Consider the following 20,106-nt stretch of genomic DNA (forward strand, 5'->3'; position numbering starts at 1 on the left):
TTGGTTTGGACCATCACTGCCTTTTCCCCATAGTTTGCCTCAGGCCTTAGTCATGTGTTCTATTATGATAACTCTGGCTCTGAAAAAAATAAGAGGGTAACCTGGGATGCTAAGTGCTCACCTTCTAACTATGCCCAACTAAAGCATGCTATCAAGCCTGTTGAGTACCTTGCGTTCCAAAAGAGCTTTAAAAAGTTTATTGTGGAAAGAATACTCCAGAATCTTGTTCATCCCTTTGTAATCTGGGCCCTTTAAGACTGGTCTGGATGCTCTGAGTGGAGCCACCAGCTTACAACTGCTGAATGAAGATGGAGTTCTTTGGGAAAAAGCCAACTGGCACATCCAGGCAAATATTTACGAATTATATAAGGCTCTTTGGTCAGTTCTCCAGAAGATAAAGGATGAGTGAGCACAATACCTGCCTTCAAGAAGCTTGCTATCCAGTGACAGGGTAGACAAGAGCACAAATAACTCTGCTACAAGATGGAACATGAGGGTTGTATAAGGGAGCACAGCTAACAGGAATACAGGAGGGTACTCAGTACAATGTGGGTATGATTTTCTCCATGGGGTTTTTAACAATCGAAAAAGGTTTCCTAAAGGAGATGGGTTTTGATCCACATTTAAAGGATGGATAAAATTACTACAGATGGTAGTGGGATAGGAAGTAGGATCTAGAGAAGGGCGTTGGGTTTCCAGGGTCTGGAATCACCTTCTCCCATTAGCTCCTAGATCAGGTACTTTGCTCCCTAACAGCCTGTGGACTCTACATCTGAATCCTCTTTGAACCCTGTGGGCACTTCTTAGATCACATAGGGGGCAGGACAGCTCAAACAGCAGGCAGCTTCATCCCTTCCTTCACTTCACTCTAAATTGTCACAGGTTTTTGGTTCCATCTGTCTTTGCATCCATTTCAGTGCTAGCTGGCACTTTTTGATGGTCTTGTTGCCAGCACCCTTACTGCTAGCTGGCACTTTTTGAAGAAAGTCCACTGACAGGGCTGTGATCTGCATCAGGCTTGGAAATCAAACACTCATGCTTTTTGGAACTGTGTACCACATAGCAATGATGACGCAAGCAGCTCTGCTGCTAATGAGAATGTCTTAGTGGTGTGTGAACTTTGTGTCATCTCTGTGGGCTGCTCAAAGACCTCTTTGGTTATGGCTTTGTGAGCTTGAACTTAGTTGAATAGATACGACTGCTGGTCAAGTGATCTGGTCAAATGAGGTCCCTGAATTTTGATGGTAAATGTCCTGGAAGAAAATTCCAACTGGTGAAATGTAGTGATGTCGTGTAAAAAAACCCTGTGCTTTCTGAGATGGAGGGAGGGAGGGAGAAGAAAGGATGGAGCATTTGTTCAGAGGAAGAGCTGGAGGGTGATACTATGTAGAGAGACTGAATCTTGTACAGTTCCCGACATATGGTCAACACAAAAGTTAGTCAGTCAACAAATACTTATTGAGAATCTATTTAAGGGTTTAATGTCAAGAGATAGGAAATTCTGAAGACCTGGTTCTAGTGAGATAATTCCTGCAGAATGATGCTGGATGGCTGTATGACAGAAAACACTTTGAGCAATAATTATTCTCACATGATAGTCTCACATGTGTTCACACTGGGAAGATTAAAGGTATAATACATATGTCTCTCTTCCTGCTGCATTTGTTTTCATTCAACAACCATGCAAAGATCCCCTGCGATGTGCCAAGAAATTTGCATATTCATTTAACTAAACATTCACTGAGTGTTTACTATATCCTAGGCACTGAGGGAGGCCAAGGATCTGTAGAGGATGAAGACAGAAGAGGTAGATATGCAAATAGAAAAATAAAGTGAAATGGGGTGAGCACAAGGTTAAAGATCTTCACAGCAGTAAAGATCTTACAGCAGTAAGGGTAGGGCACCTAATCCAGCCACAAGGACATGATAACCAGGCCAAGTTGTGCAGATAAGCAGGAGCCAGCCAGGAGGAGATCAAGACGGGAAGACATCCTGGACTGATTGACCACTATCCTCAGCTAAGAGCCCAGATTCTGGGTCATGACTGGCAGCTGAGCACCATATTGAATACTCATGGGCTGTAAGATTTACCCACTCAATGAGCTCAGCCGTAGAGTGATCAGTCTGTCAAAGGTGAAGCTTGTATCTGAAGATTTTACCATGTTCTCCTACTGTTCTAATTCCTCCTGCTTTTCATTTCTCATAAACTAAAGCAGGGGACAGCAAACTATGGCCCAAGGGCCAAATCCAGCCCAACATCTGTTTTTGTAAGTAAAGTTTTATTGGCATACAGTCATGCCCAATAGTTTCCTTACTGTTGATGGCTGCTCTCGCACTACAAAGGCAGAGTAGAGTAGTTACGACAGAAACTATAGGGGCCACAAAACTTAAAATATTTATTATTTGTCCTTTATCAAAAAAGTCTGCCAACTCTTAAACTAGATTATAGCAGCCATACTCTCCACTGTCACCAGCCCTGGTCACTTGAATTCAGGAAGATGTTGTCCCTTAAAGGAAACTCCTCGTACCATCCCAGGAAGGAGCAAGTCGGNGGACATGATAACCAGGCCAAGTTGTGCAGATAAGCAGGAGCCAGCCAGGAGGAGATCAAGATGGGAAGACATCCTGGACTGATTGACCACTATCCTCAGCTAAGAGCCCAGATTCTGGGCCATGACTGGCAGCTGAGCACCATATTGAATACTGATGGGCTGTAAGATTTACCCACTCAATGAGCTCAGCCGTAGAGTGATCAGTCTGTCAAAGGTGAAGCTTGTATCTCAAGATTTTACCATGTTCTCCTACTGTTCTAATTCCTCCTGCTTTTCATTTCTCATACACTAGACCAGGGGACAGCAAACTATGGCCCAAGGGCCAAATCCAGCCCAACATCTGTTTTTGTAAGTAAAGTTTATTGGCATACAGTCATGCCCAGTAGTTTCCTTACTGTTGATGGCTGCTTTCGCACTACAAAGGCAGAGTAGAGTAGTTACGACAGAAACTATAGGGGCCACAAAACTTAAAATATTTACTATTTGTCCTTTATCAAAAAAGTTTGCCAACTCTTAAACTAGATTATAGCAGCCATACTCTCCACTGTTACCAGCCCTGGTCACTTGAAATCAGGAAGATGTTGTCCCTTAAAGGAAACTCCTCGTACCATCCCAGGAAGGAGCAAGTCGGAATAAGGGAGGGCAGGGACTGGAATTGGAGGGGAAAGACCATGGAAGAAGGGACTGGTAGGACAAATCTCCTAGTAGAGGAAAGACATTCTGTCTGCCTAGTGATTTAGGGCTGGTAGAGAAGGAAGTTATGAGGATACTGATGCTTGTCAGAAGATTGGAATTATTTTTCACAATGAAATTGTTTCAATCTGCCTACTAAGAGAAAAAAGGTGCAGCCAGATTTAAGGGACTATATAAAAAGTTCTTTTTATAAAGCATAATCGTGCAAGAGGAAGACTTGGTTTTTCAGCTGGGAAGCCACATACAATTCAAATCAGAGCTGATGGCCCTCCACGGGACTGGAACCTGAAGTGGAGAACATAATCCACATCCCACACAGCCTCCGGACCCCTGTCTCTGGCAGCCTGATGATTAATGTGTAAACCAGAAAGATGTTTCATTGACTGCCTTAGAGTCCTGTGAGCACAGTGCAGTCAATAAATATTTATTGAATGTATTTTCCTAGAACTGTGGCACTTTCTCAGTGATATCTTATAACTGAATTAGCAAGAATTATTTGGGGATGGGAGGAGGTTCAAATAAATATTAAAATGTATGTTAAAGGGATCCAAGCTAGGAATGGGGAGTAGCAAAGAAAATATTTATCCACCTGTGTGCAAGTTATCCAAACAGTACTAGCTTTGTGTAAATAAGAAAGAAGCATGCTACATAAGCCCCAGAAATGAGGATTGCAGGAAAGAGAAAGAAGACAGGAAGAAAGGGAAGGAGGAAAGGAGGGATGGAGGGAAGGAGATTTACAAGTGGCTCTGTTTTGAACAAATGAAAATATATACATTTTTTAAAGCCAATCTTTTTTATTCTCTCCAGCTTTATATGGGTAATATTTTTCGTCTGTCACTGAAATGGCTCCTATACTCAAGGAATGGCAGAGAGTTAACTGAAATGGGTTCCCAAATTGCAGTTTTTGCAATAAAGATAAAATATGGCTTTCTGCCACCATTTGGAGCTACAGTGCCAATATGCTGATGCAATCCCTCTTAAGCCCAGGCACATTAGATTCTGAGTAATGTATCGATAATTTGGGCATGGGGATGGGTATTAGGATTAGTTTATTTAAGATTGAGCATTTATTCCGAGTTAGAAACAACTTAAAATCTTGCATTTGAGATATTAAAAGAGGGTAATGTAATTATTACATTCTCCCCTGTGCATCCTCCTCGAGCTCCTGCAAAGCCTGAGATTGCACAGCCGCTGATGAGGGTAGGGGCTTGCAAGGTGCTGTAGGTGAGATAAGGCATCTTCATGGCTGACACATACAGCTTTGTGGGGGGAAAACCCCTTGGCTTTGGGAAATAATCCCATAAGCAATCCTACAACTTAATGCAAACACTCAAGGAGATTCTGGCCATGACCAGATCTAGGCCCAGCCCTTCACTGAACTGGAAATAAGACAAAGATAGTGGTTGCACAGGGCCACCTTCACTAGCTCTGATTCTGAGGTTCCCCCACCCACCACCAGTCATAGTACTGAAGAGGAAACCCAGGCTTCTTCACTGGCAGCCAGCAAGGAAGACACTGGTCCAGGAGGGAAATCAAGACTTCTCAGGGTTCTATTCAGGGGACCACCCCAGAGATGTAAGGTCATCTACTCTATGGTATACTAGGCCTCCCTTGGTGGTAGCTATGGCCCTTTGGGGTAACCTAAAAAGGTAGACAATGCTTGATCTGTGGTGTCTTAAGAGTTGTCTTGTCCTTTTTGATACCCTTCAGACAGCATTTGAGTGATTGGCTTCGTAGCCACCAACTCAACCAGGGAAACTTGCTCAGAGATTTATAGATGACTACATGCCCCCACATAATATCTGCTCCAAGTCTCTTCCTAATTTTACTCTCTCTTGACTTTAAGACCACCTACCCACTTTCCAAAAGAGGCAGAAGGAAATGTTCCTGGGGGTTTCCTTCTTGGGAGTTACCATGACTCCTGATTGTATATATGAAAGTTGACCTGAAGTGTCTTCCTAATGTCCAGACTTCATACCCTGAGCACCTTCAGTGACATTGCTCTTACAGACAAGAGAGGGAAAGCCAGTGTCCTTAGCAAGAAAATGCAGAAAAAGGTATTCTAAAGTTTAGGACACTCAGGAAAGCCTTTGCAGAAACAGCTATTAAGCCTCCATGATAAGAAGTCAGATCTAATCCTAACAGAGAAGGAAGAAGACTCTGAACACATCCTGCCCTTGGAGCAGGATGCTCAGAAGGATCACCCCAAGTACTTCTTTAAGCCCCTCCCACAGATTACCTGCCATTCTAAGACTTGATCACGTGAACAGCTTCCCTATGGCTCTAACGTAGTGATCAGATTACCACTTGAGGTCACTAACCCTCCTGTTGTATTTTGTGGCTGCTTATTGATGTGCCTTTTCTCCCTAGAGAAATTAAAGCTCACGTCACAGAAGGAAACACTGTGCTCTGTGTGTGGCAGGTGCCTAGTGAGAATTTGTTGAGCACATACTGAATAAAATTGCTTCACTTATAACTCTGGCACCAGTTCTGGCCCAGAATGCCTAGGAGTCCAAAGTACACAGTAAAAGAATTATGTACAATCATGCAGAGCCAACTAACAGCTGTGCTGCTATTTGCACATTTCTGAACTCTCCATTGACTATTCTGTCCCATGGAAGCCAGAAATACCTGCATGTCTCAGAATCTAATGTGTGATGCTGAGGTTTTTGTCAGAAAATGTTTAAACCCCAACAGCTGTATAAGACATCATTACTACTCTGAAAAAAAAAAAAGATGCATATTTTAAGAGATGGATCTATAAACTCTGCATGAAAGATATGCATAGGGAGATGCCTTTTAAAAGTCAGAACTGATATGAAATGTTGATTCGAATATTATTGGAATATTATTCCTCAAATCTCTGTGGCACACAAATTCAAATAAGTGGACATGCTCGTTCAGGTGACAGCGTTTAGTCCCAGATCCCAGGCTGAGGGGGTGTGGGAACAGCTCCAGGCTCAAAGTTGTCATTCACTGTGCTTGCCCTTCCTGCAACGGGGTTTCATCCACCCTGGCCTTTCTTGTGCTCTAATGTGCCTATGTCAGCAGGTGGAGACTGTCTTTCTCCTCTTGAAGCATGTGCAATTAGCCACACACTGACTCCTAGATGCTCAAAGAGTCGATGAAGATTTCTCCAGGAGTGTGTTTTGCTGACTTCAGGCCATGGCTTTCTCATGCATACACATTCACACACCCTCAAATTGTATGGACTGATGTAGGCTTGTAACCTTTCATCGTGCTATACAAGGACTTTAAAAACTACTATTTCTATTACAATTGTCCCTTAATTCTAAAAGAATAGAAGACCATCTCTATATGGAATAAATTTACAACATTGTCCTTATTTTTCTGATTCTACCATGAGCCTGTGAACTGTACTTGGCCATCATGTCCCCAGCATGAGCATTTCAATGATGAAAATGTCTCTTCTGGAATGTTGCTAGATGAGTTCTGAAATATTAAAGAATCTGGCTGACTTTTCTTATGGATTTTAGCATTGTGTGTCATAAGTCATAAAGCTTAGGATAGAATATGGGAAAAGGACCAAAAAACAGTTGTAAAAATCATCAGGACTAAAAGGTTTTCTGGGAATGCATTTATTGGTAGGAAAAACACGTAATTGCTGGTACAGATTTTGGTGTTCAGATCAGAACTTTGTCCTTTCCTCTCTGTTCCAGGTACATGGCCATCATCCATCCCCTCCAGCCCCGGCTATCGGCCACAGCTACCAAAGTGGTCATCTGTGTTATCTGGGTCCTGGCTCTGCTGCTGGCTTTCCCCCAGGGCTACTACTCAACCACGAAGACCATGCCCAACAGAGTCGTGTGCATGATCGAATGGCCGGAGCATCCCGACAAGATTTATGAGAAAGTGTGAGTAGAGACGACTCCCTGCTCTGAAGCTGCTGTGGTGCACGGTGCCTTCCTTGCCCTTTCTTGCTCCTTCTTGCTTTCCATATTCTTTTGTCAGTTAGGATTTAATGTGTATTTGTAAGCATTTCCCACATCTACCCTAATATCAAGTTGATATGTCCATAGTTATCAGAGAACTATATAATATCCCAAATACTATTCTGAGTTTTGAAAGAGAATAGAAAAAAAAAAAAAAAAAGTAAGACCTAGATCCTATTCTATCAGACCCTTTGGGTACCTTGCCATATCCTCGGGCCTTTTACCAGAGACATTCCCCTGCCAGCATCTGGGTTTCCTAAGCTACTGGATGCCACTCTGCCCTCTTGCACAGCATGCCAGAGGGTGGAGGAATTACTTGCCCTCCCAGCAGCTCTGAGCAACAATGACTGATAGGGGTCAGCATGTTACCCCTGCTCCCTCTCCCTCAGGTGGGATGACTCTGAGGTTTGTGTTTTACACTGTGTCCAGGACTTCCTCATGGGATTCAGCTCCATTCACCCTAGTGGTAGCTGGCTCCATATGGCACCCTTTACTGGCCACCATCTCTTCCCTGCACCACTGCCCCACTCCCTACTGGTGTTTCTTTCTCCTCCCAAATAAGGTACTTGCACTTGTATCTTTATCTCAGGATCTGCCTCTAGGAAAGACCAAACCCAAACACTTAATTTCTAAGTTTTATGGTTGGAGAAATAAGACATGCACATGTGAAATGTATGGAACACGAGGCAAGTACACTGAGACCCTGGGAACCTTTATCTCAGGATCTGCCTCTAGGAAAGACCAAACCCAAACACTTAATTTCTAAGTTTTATAGTTGGAGAAATAAGACATGCACATGTGAAATGTATGGAACACGAGGCAAGTACACTGAGACCCTGGGAATAATAACTTCGTATAGCATACATTTGCAGAGCCTTTACAGGGCAGGCCTGCTTATCTTCCAGGGGCTTGGCTATTTACATTTAGGGGTTTTCAAAGTATCCCAGCAATTTTCTCCAGGACTTCTTATCATAGAGGCAATGCTGAAATGGCTTATTCTTTGTTTTGTTCTGTTCAGGTGAGCAGCAATGTACCATTAACGTTACTGTTAGTTTTCTGGACTCAGCACACACATAATGTGGGTCCTTCTGAAAGCCCTCCGTAATTCTCCAGTCTTGGGTTTTATGTGAATCATAAACACTGGTGTTAGAATCAGAAGCTCTGGTTTTTAATTACAAGATTTCAAGTTACTAGCCATGCAGCCCCGGGCAAGGATCACAGACTCTCCTCGTTCTTAAAATGGAATACAATAAAGCACTGTTTCCTATAAACAATTGTTGTAAAGATCAAATAAGACAATGTATTCTCACCTTGAAAGCTATTAAATGCCACACAAAAGGTATGAACCAAATCCATCAGATAGCAGTGTAATTATTAGGCCTTTAAATTTTCTCGGTGTTAAAATAAGAGCTATCTCCGTCACCCTCCAAGATTTGAAAGTGCGAAAGCCCATTGCACTCAGAGTTGTGCTGCTGCATCTGTTCCGTTGAGCATGGAAATGTGGCCTGCCAGAAAGCAGTATGTAAAGCTCAGACACTGCCTTCCAGACACAGACAGTGGGATTTAATCGATCAAGCAGTGGGGGAATTAATGCTCAGCCTAGAAGGAGACATTGAAAATTATTCTTTTAAATGATACTACAAGCCTGAGCAAGGTCTCAGCGGGAGAAAGAACACAGCTGTACAAGCTATACAGGACCCGTGAACATGTTCAAGTCAGAAGGCAAAAACACCTCTGAATTAAAGCTCATTATAGAAATTGTCTCAGAAACCCCCATCGCCTGCATGGGCTGTAGTTCAGTTCTTAGTTTTCAGCATCTTTTCAAAGTCCAATCAGCTTTCTGTGGCTTTTGTTCTAAAATACTGATAGTTCTTTTATCTTACAACAAATTCAAAGTTTAGCTTGAAAATAAACATTTATTTTTCCATAGATCTCTGGGGTCTTGTCCAAGAAATAGTAATGTTTAGCGTCTTACTTTTGAACATTTTGGTGTTTTAGGCTTATTAATGACTAGAAAATTCCTTTTTTGAGACTCAACACAATGTGTTGAATTGTCTTATTTCCTTGCTTTGAGAATTTAGAGTAGCTGCTACTGGAGTTTATTTTATTATTTTAACCTAAAAAAAAATGGGTCTGGTTTAAGAGCATCTATTTTTATCTATTCAAGACATACATCATGTTTATTGATATAGTAAGTCTAAAGAGTCTATATTCGTCATTCACATATTGACTGTGATAGAAACATAAGTCAAGTTCATAGCAAAGCTTTAGTCAAACCTATTTTCTTTTTATCTGTATCCTTCATAATGCCATTATATATTTTTAGGGAATTTAAATGTTACCATTCTAAACTAAGTACCTAATTATATTCTCTTTTTTTAGAAATAATGATTGGCATTGCCAGAGTAAACAATGATCTAAGTTGAAAACAGATGGAAACTTTGTTTTGAGGCAGTTTAATAATTAGAATAAGAGTGTGGGCTCTGGAGTGAGATGAGGGATCGACGCCCAGCCCCATCACTCTCTAATTGACTCATCATTGACAGGTAATTTAAGTCTCTCAGCCTAGCAGTACAGACGGTCCTTTACAATGATTCCATTTATGATTTTTTGACTTTATGATGGTGTGAAAGTGATATACGTTCAATAGAAACCATACTTTGAGTATATATATAACCATGCTGTTTTTCACTTTCAGCACACTATTCAATTAATTATATGAGCTATTCAACATTTTATTGTAAAATAGGCTTTGTGTTAAATGATTTTGCTCAATCACAAGCTAATGTTAAGTGTCATGAGCATGTTTAATGTAGGCTAGGCTAAGCTGCAATGTTCAGTGGGTTAGATGTATTTAAATGCATTTTTGACTCAAAATGATTTCAACTTACAATGGGTTTATTGGGATGTAACCCCATCATAAATTGAGGAGCACTTGTACATGCCACATAGAGGTGTTGAGAGAAGTAAAATAATCCACGTAAGTGCTCCGCCCAGTGCCCTGCATGCAGTAAAGGTCTGGTGACCAGGTCCACTGGCAGATGACTGGCAGCAGACAGTGTGATGGGCAGATGCTTAGACCCAATTTGTCTGATGGATAATTTGTGCCAGCTCATTACATAAAAGCATTTTATGAAAAACCTTAGATTGCTGCATATGCCTTCTGGCTGCATGGTGAACTTCCAACCTTAATCATTCATCATTCAGACTTATTATTAATACAGGAATTAAATTAAGTGCTATTAAAGACAGGCAATCCAATAAAAGTATCAGCAAAAGTTTTGAACATGCACTTAAACAAAAAAATATCCAAATGGAAAACAAATATACGAGGAGTCACACAACTTTATTTGTCACCAGTGAAATGCAAATTAAAATCGTAATGAGATCTTACTACACACCTATCAGACTAGCAAATGTTAAGAAATCTGACAAAACTAGTGTTTCAAACTTTTGGTGAAGATATGGAGTAACAAGAACTTTTTGTCAACTGCTAGAAGAAGTACAAATTGATAACCACATTGGAAAATTCCTTTATAGTTATCTAGAAAAGCAGCAGCTATGCATACCCTATAACTAAGAAATTTTACTTGGAGATAATTACCCTAAGATAATTACCCAAATACATCTAACATAATATTCATATCAGGAAACTGGAGATACTTCAAATGTCCATCATCAGTAGAATGGATAAAAGTCACGGTACAAGCAGGTAATGGGATATTGTAAAGTTAATAACACGACCAAAATGTAGCTCCAAGCAACACAGGGATGGCTCTCATAAATGAAGTTCGAGAACAAGCAAAATCAAATTACATTTTTAGGAATACATAAATAGGTGGTAAAACTATAAATGTAAGCAAGGAAGTGGTCACCATGAAAGTGAAGATCATGGTTATTTCTTACAGGAGGGAAAGTGGGGTGACCAAGAAGGGACACTTAGGTGTGTCTCTGAGGGGGATGGAATTGTTACATTTCTTGAGCTCAGTGTTTGTAGCATGAATGTTCACTTAAAAATTACTCATAATACCAAATAATTTGAATTATGCACTTTTTCTGGAATGTATATTTCATATATTCTTTAAAAAAGTAAATAGTATACAAAGGTTTGTGTTTTCACAAGCTCTCAATAAACTGTTTTATTGGGATAACCCCAAAAATCTTCCCAGAAGAAATTGTCTTCTGAGATGCAGGGCTTAGCCTGGGATGACAGGGTTCATAGCTACTAACCTCTGAACAAGCAAAGTGTGCCGGCCCCTTCCTCATTCTGCTGTTTACTTTTGCATTTTGCCTTGCTGATTACTGTGCTCAGCCCACCTGGAATTTTCCCAACTGGTCTAAAGGAGTCTAAGTCAAATGCATGTCACTGGTGAGACATAGCAAATGGTAAACCAGAGAGCAAGGCCCATGCAGCCAGGGCCCTCATCCTTTGCTGCTGCCATGTTCATAGGCGTGTGCCTCTGGACTATACAAAGCTACAGATGCACTTGGTTCATCTTCCTGGTAAGTCATTTAAAAACTTATTTTGCATTTAAAAATATGAATATATTATGGAATATAATGAAAATTCCTATGACTTCTTTAATCACATGTATTCCCATCATTTACTAACATTTCATTGAACATCCTTCTAGACTTTGATTCCATCTCCAGGTAAATGCTGCTCTTAGTTTCTTTTGAAGTGTCATATATATATATATACAAGTCAATACAAATAGAAATTGTTTCTCTCTTTGTAATATAAAATATAACTTAGATTTTTGCCAATAGGATAGGGAAAATGTCTTATAGTAAAAATTTGCATTTCTTTTACTAGGAGTGGGGTTGAACATGTTTTCATAATTTAATAGCCATTTGTTCATGCATCTCATAATCTGCTTATTTCATTTACCATATCATAAACAGTTTCCTTTGTCATTAAAAATGTTTCTACAAATGATGTGAATACACACACACTCTCACACATTTCAGTGATTTCTCTTATCTTGCTAGTAAGATAAAACCAAATTTTAAAATGGACTGCTTCTAGCTACATCCCTGGATCCCTGGGGGGGACTGGTTCAGTTTCATCTGCCTTTCTCTGTTCATGTTTACAATCTACTTATACTCATTCTAACATTCATGAAAATGGAGACTTGGGCTCATCTTTAATAACATATTATTATAATTTGTAATTGAGTCCTGCCATAATTAGCAACCTGGCAGCTTAGCCATGGCTGCTCTGACAAAACTATAGTGCTACTCGGGAAATCCTATAAAAGTAAAGTTGGTTGACATGACATAAAGAAAGATTTCGTGTGTGACCAAAAGTGACTCTTCCTGGTGGAGGAAAAAGCACAGAGAAACGAAGATGAAAGTATAAGGAAGAAAAATTAAGCTTTACAAAATACATTGCCATCCCCTCTTCCTATGTTATTAAAATTGTAAGGAGCATTCAGTAGCCTTCAAAGTAAATCAGAGATAAGCCCACTGTAGTGGGTGCTGTACAGGTTGTAACGTGGCAGTGGTCTCAGATGGTACTAGGGCAATGCCCCTGAGGACAAGGAAGATGAATGAGCCAACATTTCTTCATCAGAGCACCCACTATCAAGGCTAAGAAAAAAATTTATAATAAGGATGAAAAATGAGAAATACATCTAAAAGAATGAGATTTAGACAGCCTGAGGAATTTCAGCTTCCCTGAATTATTTATTTATATTGGTCATATGTCATGTTCTGTTAAACGTCTATGTACATAATCTTGTGGTACAGTTTTAGCAAAAAGTAAGATTTGCCAATTTTGTATTCCCAGTATTACCAATAGTCCTGGGAGAGGAAACAATCTCAGAAAACAGCGTCATTCATAACTCTAATTACCTGGAAATTTTGTGGAAAGGTACATGAATGTGGATATACTAACATTAATATAATTTTTATAAGTACCAATTATAACAGAAGACTATAAAAATATGCCATTGTCATATTCACAGAATTTTTTCCTTTGTATATTATGACCCATTATCAGAAATCAGCTGATTTATACATATTTATACATATTCTTTACTTTCATTAATAATAATAAAAATTGAAAATCAACTCATTGACTGGTAGTAAAAGGAGAAAGGGGAGTCTTAGAAAATATATATGCAGCATTACTTCTCAAATTTTCCACCTTCTTGATTATTTATCAAATTTAACAAAAAAAGAAATAAGAAAGAAATGCGGATCCTTTGCCAAGTTGCTCCAGGCCTTGACCAAAGGAGTGTCAGCATATTTGTGTTTCCCAGGTTGATTGTTTATGCTAGGCTTTGTGATTAATCTCTTCCCCTGACATCCACTACATTTACAAACATAGCCCAGGGCCCCTAGTATTGTCATCACAGTTGATGAAAAGCAGTTAAATCAAGAGGGATGAGGGCATTGACATTGCAAGGAAAGATGGTAGCATAAAAAAAAAAGCCCTTAACCTTGATTCCCAGAAAGAAATCATAGCGAACAAAGTTAAAAAAAAAAAAACAGAAGAAGAAAGAAAGGAAAGGCTACATTACTGCAGAAACTAGGAAGGTTATCATACAGATGCCAGAAATTTCACTATGTCTCTGGTAGATATCATGCAAATAGACCCATACAAGAAGGAGCCACCAAGGGTTGTTATGGACAATACACATACACACTAGCAGCCCATAATGAGAAGGTGAAAGTGTGAAGCTTGAAACCTTAAGAAAATGGGACCCTCCAATTTAGGATTCCTTTGGGTTGCTTTGATCTATTTCCAGAGGCAGCTGCCCTCAGACTGAGAAAGAGAAAGCACAAACATGCTACAGAATGTAATTGACAATAAGATAAAATAGATGATTTTCTACAAAACCATAAATAATCAAATTGATACACCTCAGAGTCAGGAAGAATGAAAATACTGCTCAAGAATTACATTTATAAAAGGCACTGGGATCAAAAGTTGTCCAGGGGAATTCTTTCAAATGCTCGATAAGCTCTTCAAGAATAGAGCAATATGGAGATTTTGCTCATTTAATGTACAGATTTAGCACAATCTCAGTATAAAAACCTGACAAAGAAAGCTGCAAAAACAAACTTTCAGGCTAATTTTATTTACGAATATAGATGTAAATACCTCAATTAATATATTCACCAAAAAAACCCTCAAGATTATATTAAAATAGCAATGCTTTGTTTTCGAGCATGACTTTTTCCAGCAAATAAGGTTAGTAAATTATCAGGAAATCTATTATTATATTTCATCAAATTAATTGGTCAGAGGAAAGCATCATATATTCATCTCAATAAATGCCAAAAATAAATTTGTTATAATGTAATATCTATCTATTGAGGTGCTTTGTTTTCGAGCATGACTTTTTCCAGCAAATAAGGTTAGTAAATTATCAGGAAATCTACTATTATATTTCATCAAATTAATTGGTCAGAGGAAAGCATCATATATTCATCTCAATAAATGCCAAAAATAAATTTGGTATAATGTAATATCTATCTATTGAGGAAAAAAATAGCTTATATTGGCAATAATCCTGAGAAAATAAAATGAATAATAGATTTCCTTTCCAACAGAAACAAAATAAAAACACTTAGAATAATTAAGAATAGCCAAGATTTATATTTATGAAGAAAATGAAAAACATCATGCTATTTTAGACTTTACTGAATGGCATAAGAGAAAATTTGAGAAATATGATGCATATGATTCAGAACTCAAAGTATTTAAGGGTATATAGTACACATTCTCTCTATTATATAATTTCATAAAGATACCGGTTTTCATCAAACTATTCCCAAGAGTATGTTCAGGTGGATAATAAAGCAAAAATCATTTTAAAGAATAAATGGATAAAAATAGTTCAAGAAAATATTGAACAAAAAGAATTTGATGTCAGCAAAACAAAGAAAAAGAAATATAAGAAGTGACTTGTTCTCAGTGTTGGGGGAAGACTAGAAATCACACACACACTTACACGTACACACAGAAAGTCAAGTATATAATTTTTTTATTTACTATATGCCAAAGACAGCATGTCAAATCTGTAAGAATTATTTTATTATTTTTCAGGGGGGAAATGTGGATAACCCAAAATTCCGTAGGATTCTGTAACCAAATGAATGAGTTTATAGAAAACTGCATAATCCACCACCACTCCCAATGTGGAGAGTCACAATATATATTAGAATCTCAAAGCTTCTGAGAGGGTTTCCTTTTTAAAATATATATATATGTTACTTATTTTTATAAGTAATATATTCATTTAGTTTAAAAATCAGGAAGTATGAAAGGGTACCATAATCAGGAAAAGGTTTCTCTCTCTGATCCCCATCCCCTCCTACTTCTAACCACTTTTCTTACTTTCTTGTGAGCCTTCCAAAGTCTCTTTATGCTATCTAAGAAAGTATGAATATATATTCTTATTTTCTCCTTTCTTAACACAAAATATGATATATAATACCCTATTCTTGTTTTTTCTCTTAGTAGTCTATCTCAAATATCTTTCCCATCAGTATATAGCAAGTCTTCTCATTTTTTTCTTTATAGTATGCCTTTGTATGGAAAAAACCATAATTTACTTATCCATATGATATTGACATACATTTGGATTGCTCCAAGTGTTTTGCCATTTCAATTATATTGCAATGAATAATCTTCTCTGTGCTAAGTTTTGCAGTAGAGAAATCTGATGGTTTTCCTTAAACCTTATTTTTCCCAAACTTATTTGATCATGGAATCTTTCTTTGATTAACCCTGTTAACATCAGAAATTTTATCCACAGAACATATTCTGAGGAAACTCTAAGCTAATGATAAAGCTGGAGTACTTTCTTACAACTTAAAACTGATATAAATTCCAAATATGTCAGGATGGAGTAGAGGCTTTCAAAGCATAATACCCATGGCAAAAGCCAAAATGAAAGAGACTGCAGGTTTGAATATAGATATTGCTGTGTGTTCAATGTGTTCCCCAAAATTCATGGGAAACTTGATCCCCATTATAACAGTGTTAAGAGGGTGGGAAATCCTATTACGGTAATTGAAAGGTGGGGTCTTTAAGAGGTGATTAGATTGTGAGGACCGTGCCCTAGTGAATAGACATCCATCCACGGAGTAATGAGTTGATGGTTTAATGGGTGGTCATGGGCGTGGTCCTGATGGCATTACAAGGAGAGTGAGTGAAGAGGTTAGTTCCCTCTTACTCTTTTTTTCATGTCATTTTTACCATGTGATACCCTGCATCAGAAAAAGGCCCTCCCCAGATGTGTTTCCTGGACTTTGGACTTCCCCGCTACTGAAACAGTAAAAAATAAATTTATTTCTTTATAAATTACCCAGTTTCAGGTATTCTGTTATAAGCACCAGAAAATGAACTAATGCAGACATAGATACAGATGCAAATGCAGATACAGACATAGATATAGATATAAATTCTACATGTCAGGAAACTTCGTGAAGAACTTCTGCAAATGACAAATTTTTAAAAAATGCAATGTATGAGACAAACCATCAGTATAATCAACATAGAGTAGCTCTTACTAATCAGTAATAAGGTAAGCCTCAAAAAACTAACAGCTCATAAAAGAATATAAAAAACTGCATTCCAATAATGCATACAACTTTTTCTTTATTTGTCTAGTCCACATTAAACTTAATGAAAATGTTAAGTATTAATGAGATTATGGAAGGTGGGTGCTGTTTTCAGGAGAATAGTTTGACAATATCTATCAGGGTTTTTAAATGTACAGTTGATTTGAATCAACAATTGCACTCTCAGGGAGTCTTAAAGGCAATAATGTATATACAAGATATTGATGTCAGCATGATTTATGAGATTGTAAAATTAGAAACAAATGCCCAATCAAAGAGAACTGATTAAATAAATGATGGGTCATTCATTCAAAGAAAAACCACACAGTTATTAAAAATGACATTGTGCAAGCATATTAATTAACATGAAAATATATTCAAGATAGGCTGATCAGTAAACAAAACAGGCTTCAAAATAATATTTACAGTTACTGACATTTATGTGTTTTGTAAAGCATATACACATACTTATAAAGTACTGGGGAAAGTATGGAAAGATATGCAGCAAAGTTTAATGCTCAATGTTTTTGTCTCAGATGTGGAATTGCAGGTCATCTAAAATTTTTACTTCTGTTTATCTGCAATTTAAGTTTCTACATACTGAACATAAATTATTGCCTCCACTGCATTTTTTAATTCAGTAGTGTGAAATTTTTAAGGCATCCATTTCTAGAATGAAAAATATTATCACTTGAACAAAATCACTGGAAAATCAAAATGAAACAAAATGAATATTTTAGCACCTAAAAAACAGACCACAATTACTTTCTCTCTGAATTCTTTAGACATTGTCTCTTGGTCTTCTGGCATTCAGTTTTATGAAGAAATTTGATGCCACCTGATTTCATTTATTTTAAATAATTTGTGATTTCTGTCTACATGCATTTAATATTTTTCTTTATTCTTTATATACATATTTTTAAGCCAGACCAGAATATTGTATATTTAGAGGTTTTTATTTTAATTTTCTGTCATTGCTGAGACTTTCCAATCTAAAGTCAGTTTGTTATGGAAATAACTCAGTGAGGAAATAATTCCAGTCACTCGGAGAGATAGAGAGTCAGGAAGTTTATTACACTACTGGGACAGAAACACGAGCGGGACCCAGGCGGATAGTCAGTTTGTTATGGAAATAACTCAGTGAGGAAATAATTCCAGTCACTCGGAGAGATAGAGGGTCAGGAAGTTTATTACACTACTGGGACAGAAACACGAGCGGGACCCAGGCGGACTCACATCCTGAAATCCTGGGACCCTGAGTTCAGGGAGAGTTGTGATTATATACTTTTCTTGAGCAGGCATGCAAGCTTTTCATTGGCCCTGTCTGTATCCAGGCAGAGTCACACAAACTAGGTACTTCAAACAGCTTTACAGAAGCAGGAAATGTGCTTAAGTAGGTGCTGTTAGTGTCAATAGAATCTAAACACATCTTCGGCAAGCAGTTTCTGCGAATTCAGGTGGTTCAATCAAGCAAGCAGCAGAGCCACAGAAACCCAAGAGGTAGACTACTGTTTAACCAACTCTTAGGGGTCCTTTGCAAACAAGCACATTCCAACTGCAAGGTACACAAGCAAAGGGCTTTCAGACCNTTAGTGTCAATAGAATCTAAACACATCTTCGGCAAGCAGTTTCTGCGAATTCAGGTGGTTCAATCAAGCAAGCAGCAGAGCCACAGAAACCCAAGAGGTAGACTACTGTTTAACCAACTCTTAGGGGTCCTTTGCAAACAAGCACATTCCAACTGCAAGGTACACAAGCAAAGGGCTTTCAGACCCCAATATTCCCCAATAAGATCTCTAGTTCAGGGAAGTTTTCCCATGTAAAGAAAAATTTTTATAATTGCCTGCCCTCTGTCCTGCTGTCCTTTTCAGAGCCAGTGCTATGCATAAATTGTTTCCCTCAAGTCTACTCTCCATGTCCCTTCCTATTTTACTCATCTCCATCATTTCTTTCATCTTGTTTCTGTTCTGGGTGAATTCAAAAGCATTTCTGATGAAATTGTAAGATCAAGAGATGGTCTGCTCTTCGCTGCTTCCGTTGAATTTTTAATTCTGTAATCGTGTTTTCATTTGAAAGCAATATTTTCTGCCCTTTTCACAAGTTCAACGGCCTCTCAAATCTTGTTATAAAAACAAATAAAGGATTTCCTTGAATTTTCACCTGTTTCTTGAGGTATAATCTTTCACAAAGAGACCTTTATTTTTCCCCCCAGATTAGTTCCCATGTTAATCCCGTCAAACATCCAATCTTTTCTCTTTTTGTTCATCCTTATAAACTGTAGTCCAGTGTGGGGAGTTAAAATGAATTCGGAATTGTCAAATCTTCCAATCCCAAGATAAAGGGAGGTAAAAATACAGACTTGCTGAGGTTCTACTCTTCCCAGCTGCCTCCCCTAGAGGGCAGCCTGGAGATATGCAGAGCCCGCCCCTCCTTCACTCATTAGAGTTCACGCCCCCAGCTGTTCCAGCCAATGGGAAGCTGGGCACTGGCCCCTCGGCTGTCAATATCCTGCCCTGATGCCCACAGCACATCCCAAAGCTAACAGCAGGTTTGGCTTCATCCATTCCATTGGCCCTTCCTCAACTCCATCCAGCAGCCTTCTGCACTGGGACAGGTTCCTTACAATTGTTTTCCCAAGTGGGTTCTTCCTCCTGCTGGCCAGACCCTCCTTCAATTGGGTCTCAGCTGCTCAATAACCTAAAGAAATATGCTTTGGCCAGGGGATAACAACCAGCACTTGTTTTCACAGCTGAAACGGATTTTTACATTTCTTTGATAATTTCAGGGACTATTTCAGAGGGAGAAGGAATTAACCATATCAGGCTTAAACTGGAGTATTATATACAAATTTTGAAATGAATCCTTTTATATTTTCCAACTGGTAACATAGCAAAGTAATTCACTTTTATGAGCTGATCTTTTATCTAGACAATTTATTGATTCTAATAGTGATTAAGCTGATTTTCTTCTAGGAATACAATAGTATCATCTATAAAGAATGATGTTAACTCCCTCTTTCTAGTGATTAATACTTCTTATTTCTGCTTCATGTTGCATTGTAATGACCAGGACTTTCACAATATAAAATAATAATTACTTTGTTAACTTTCTTACTTTTTTGGGAATGCCTCCAGTACTTTACCATTAAGTAGATTTCTGGTTATTGGTTTCACAATTAAGTTCAATGTTGCGAATTCCGTTGAGAAGATTCTTTCTCAGTATTCATATGTTTTATTAAGAGGCATCATTCTATTCCTACTATGTTAAAGAGCTTTGTCAAAATATATTAGCGTCCGTTAAGAAAAGCATTTTTTAATGTACCTGAAGGA

General features: G+C 38.3%; 1 protein-coding gene across 1 annotated transcript in view; it reads left to right on the forward strand.

Moving 5' to 3' along the window:
• The window catches only part of TACR1 (tachykinin receptor 1), a 156,683-nt gene that overhangs the window by 68,321 nt on the left and 68,256 nt on the right, over positions 1–20,106 (forward strand). Inside the window, exon 2 of the mRNA XM_008579702.1 lies at positions 6,926–7,120. Within this exon, the coding sequence (XP_008577924.1) occupies positions 6,926–7,120 (195 nt within the window). The remainder of the gene's footprint in view (positions 1–6,925; positions 7,121–20,106) is intronic.

This window comes from Galeopterus variegatus, unplaced genomic scaffold (genome assembly GCF_000696425.1).
Source record: "Galeopterus variegatus unplaced genomic scaffold, G_variegatus-3.0.2 Scaffold1945, whole genome shotgun sequence".
In the NCBI taxonomy this organism is placed as follows: Eukaryota; Metazoa; Chordata; class Mammalia; order Dermoptera; family Cynocephalidae; genus Galeopterus; species Galeopterus variegatus.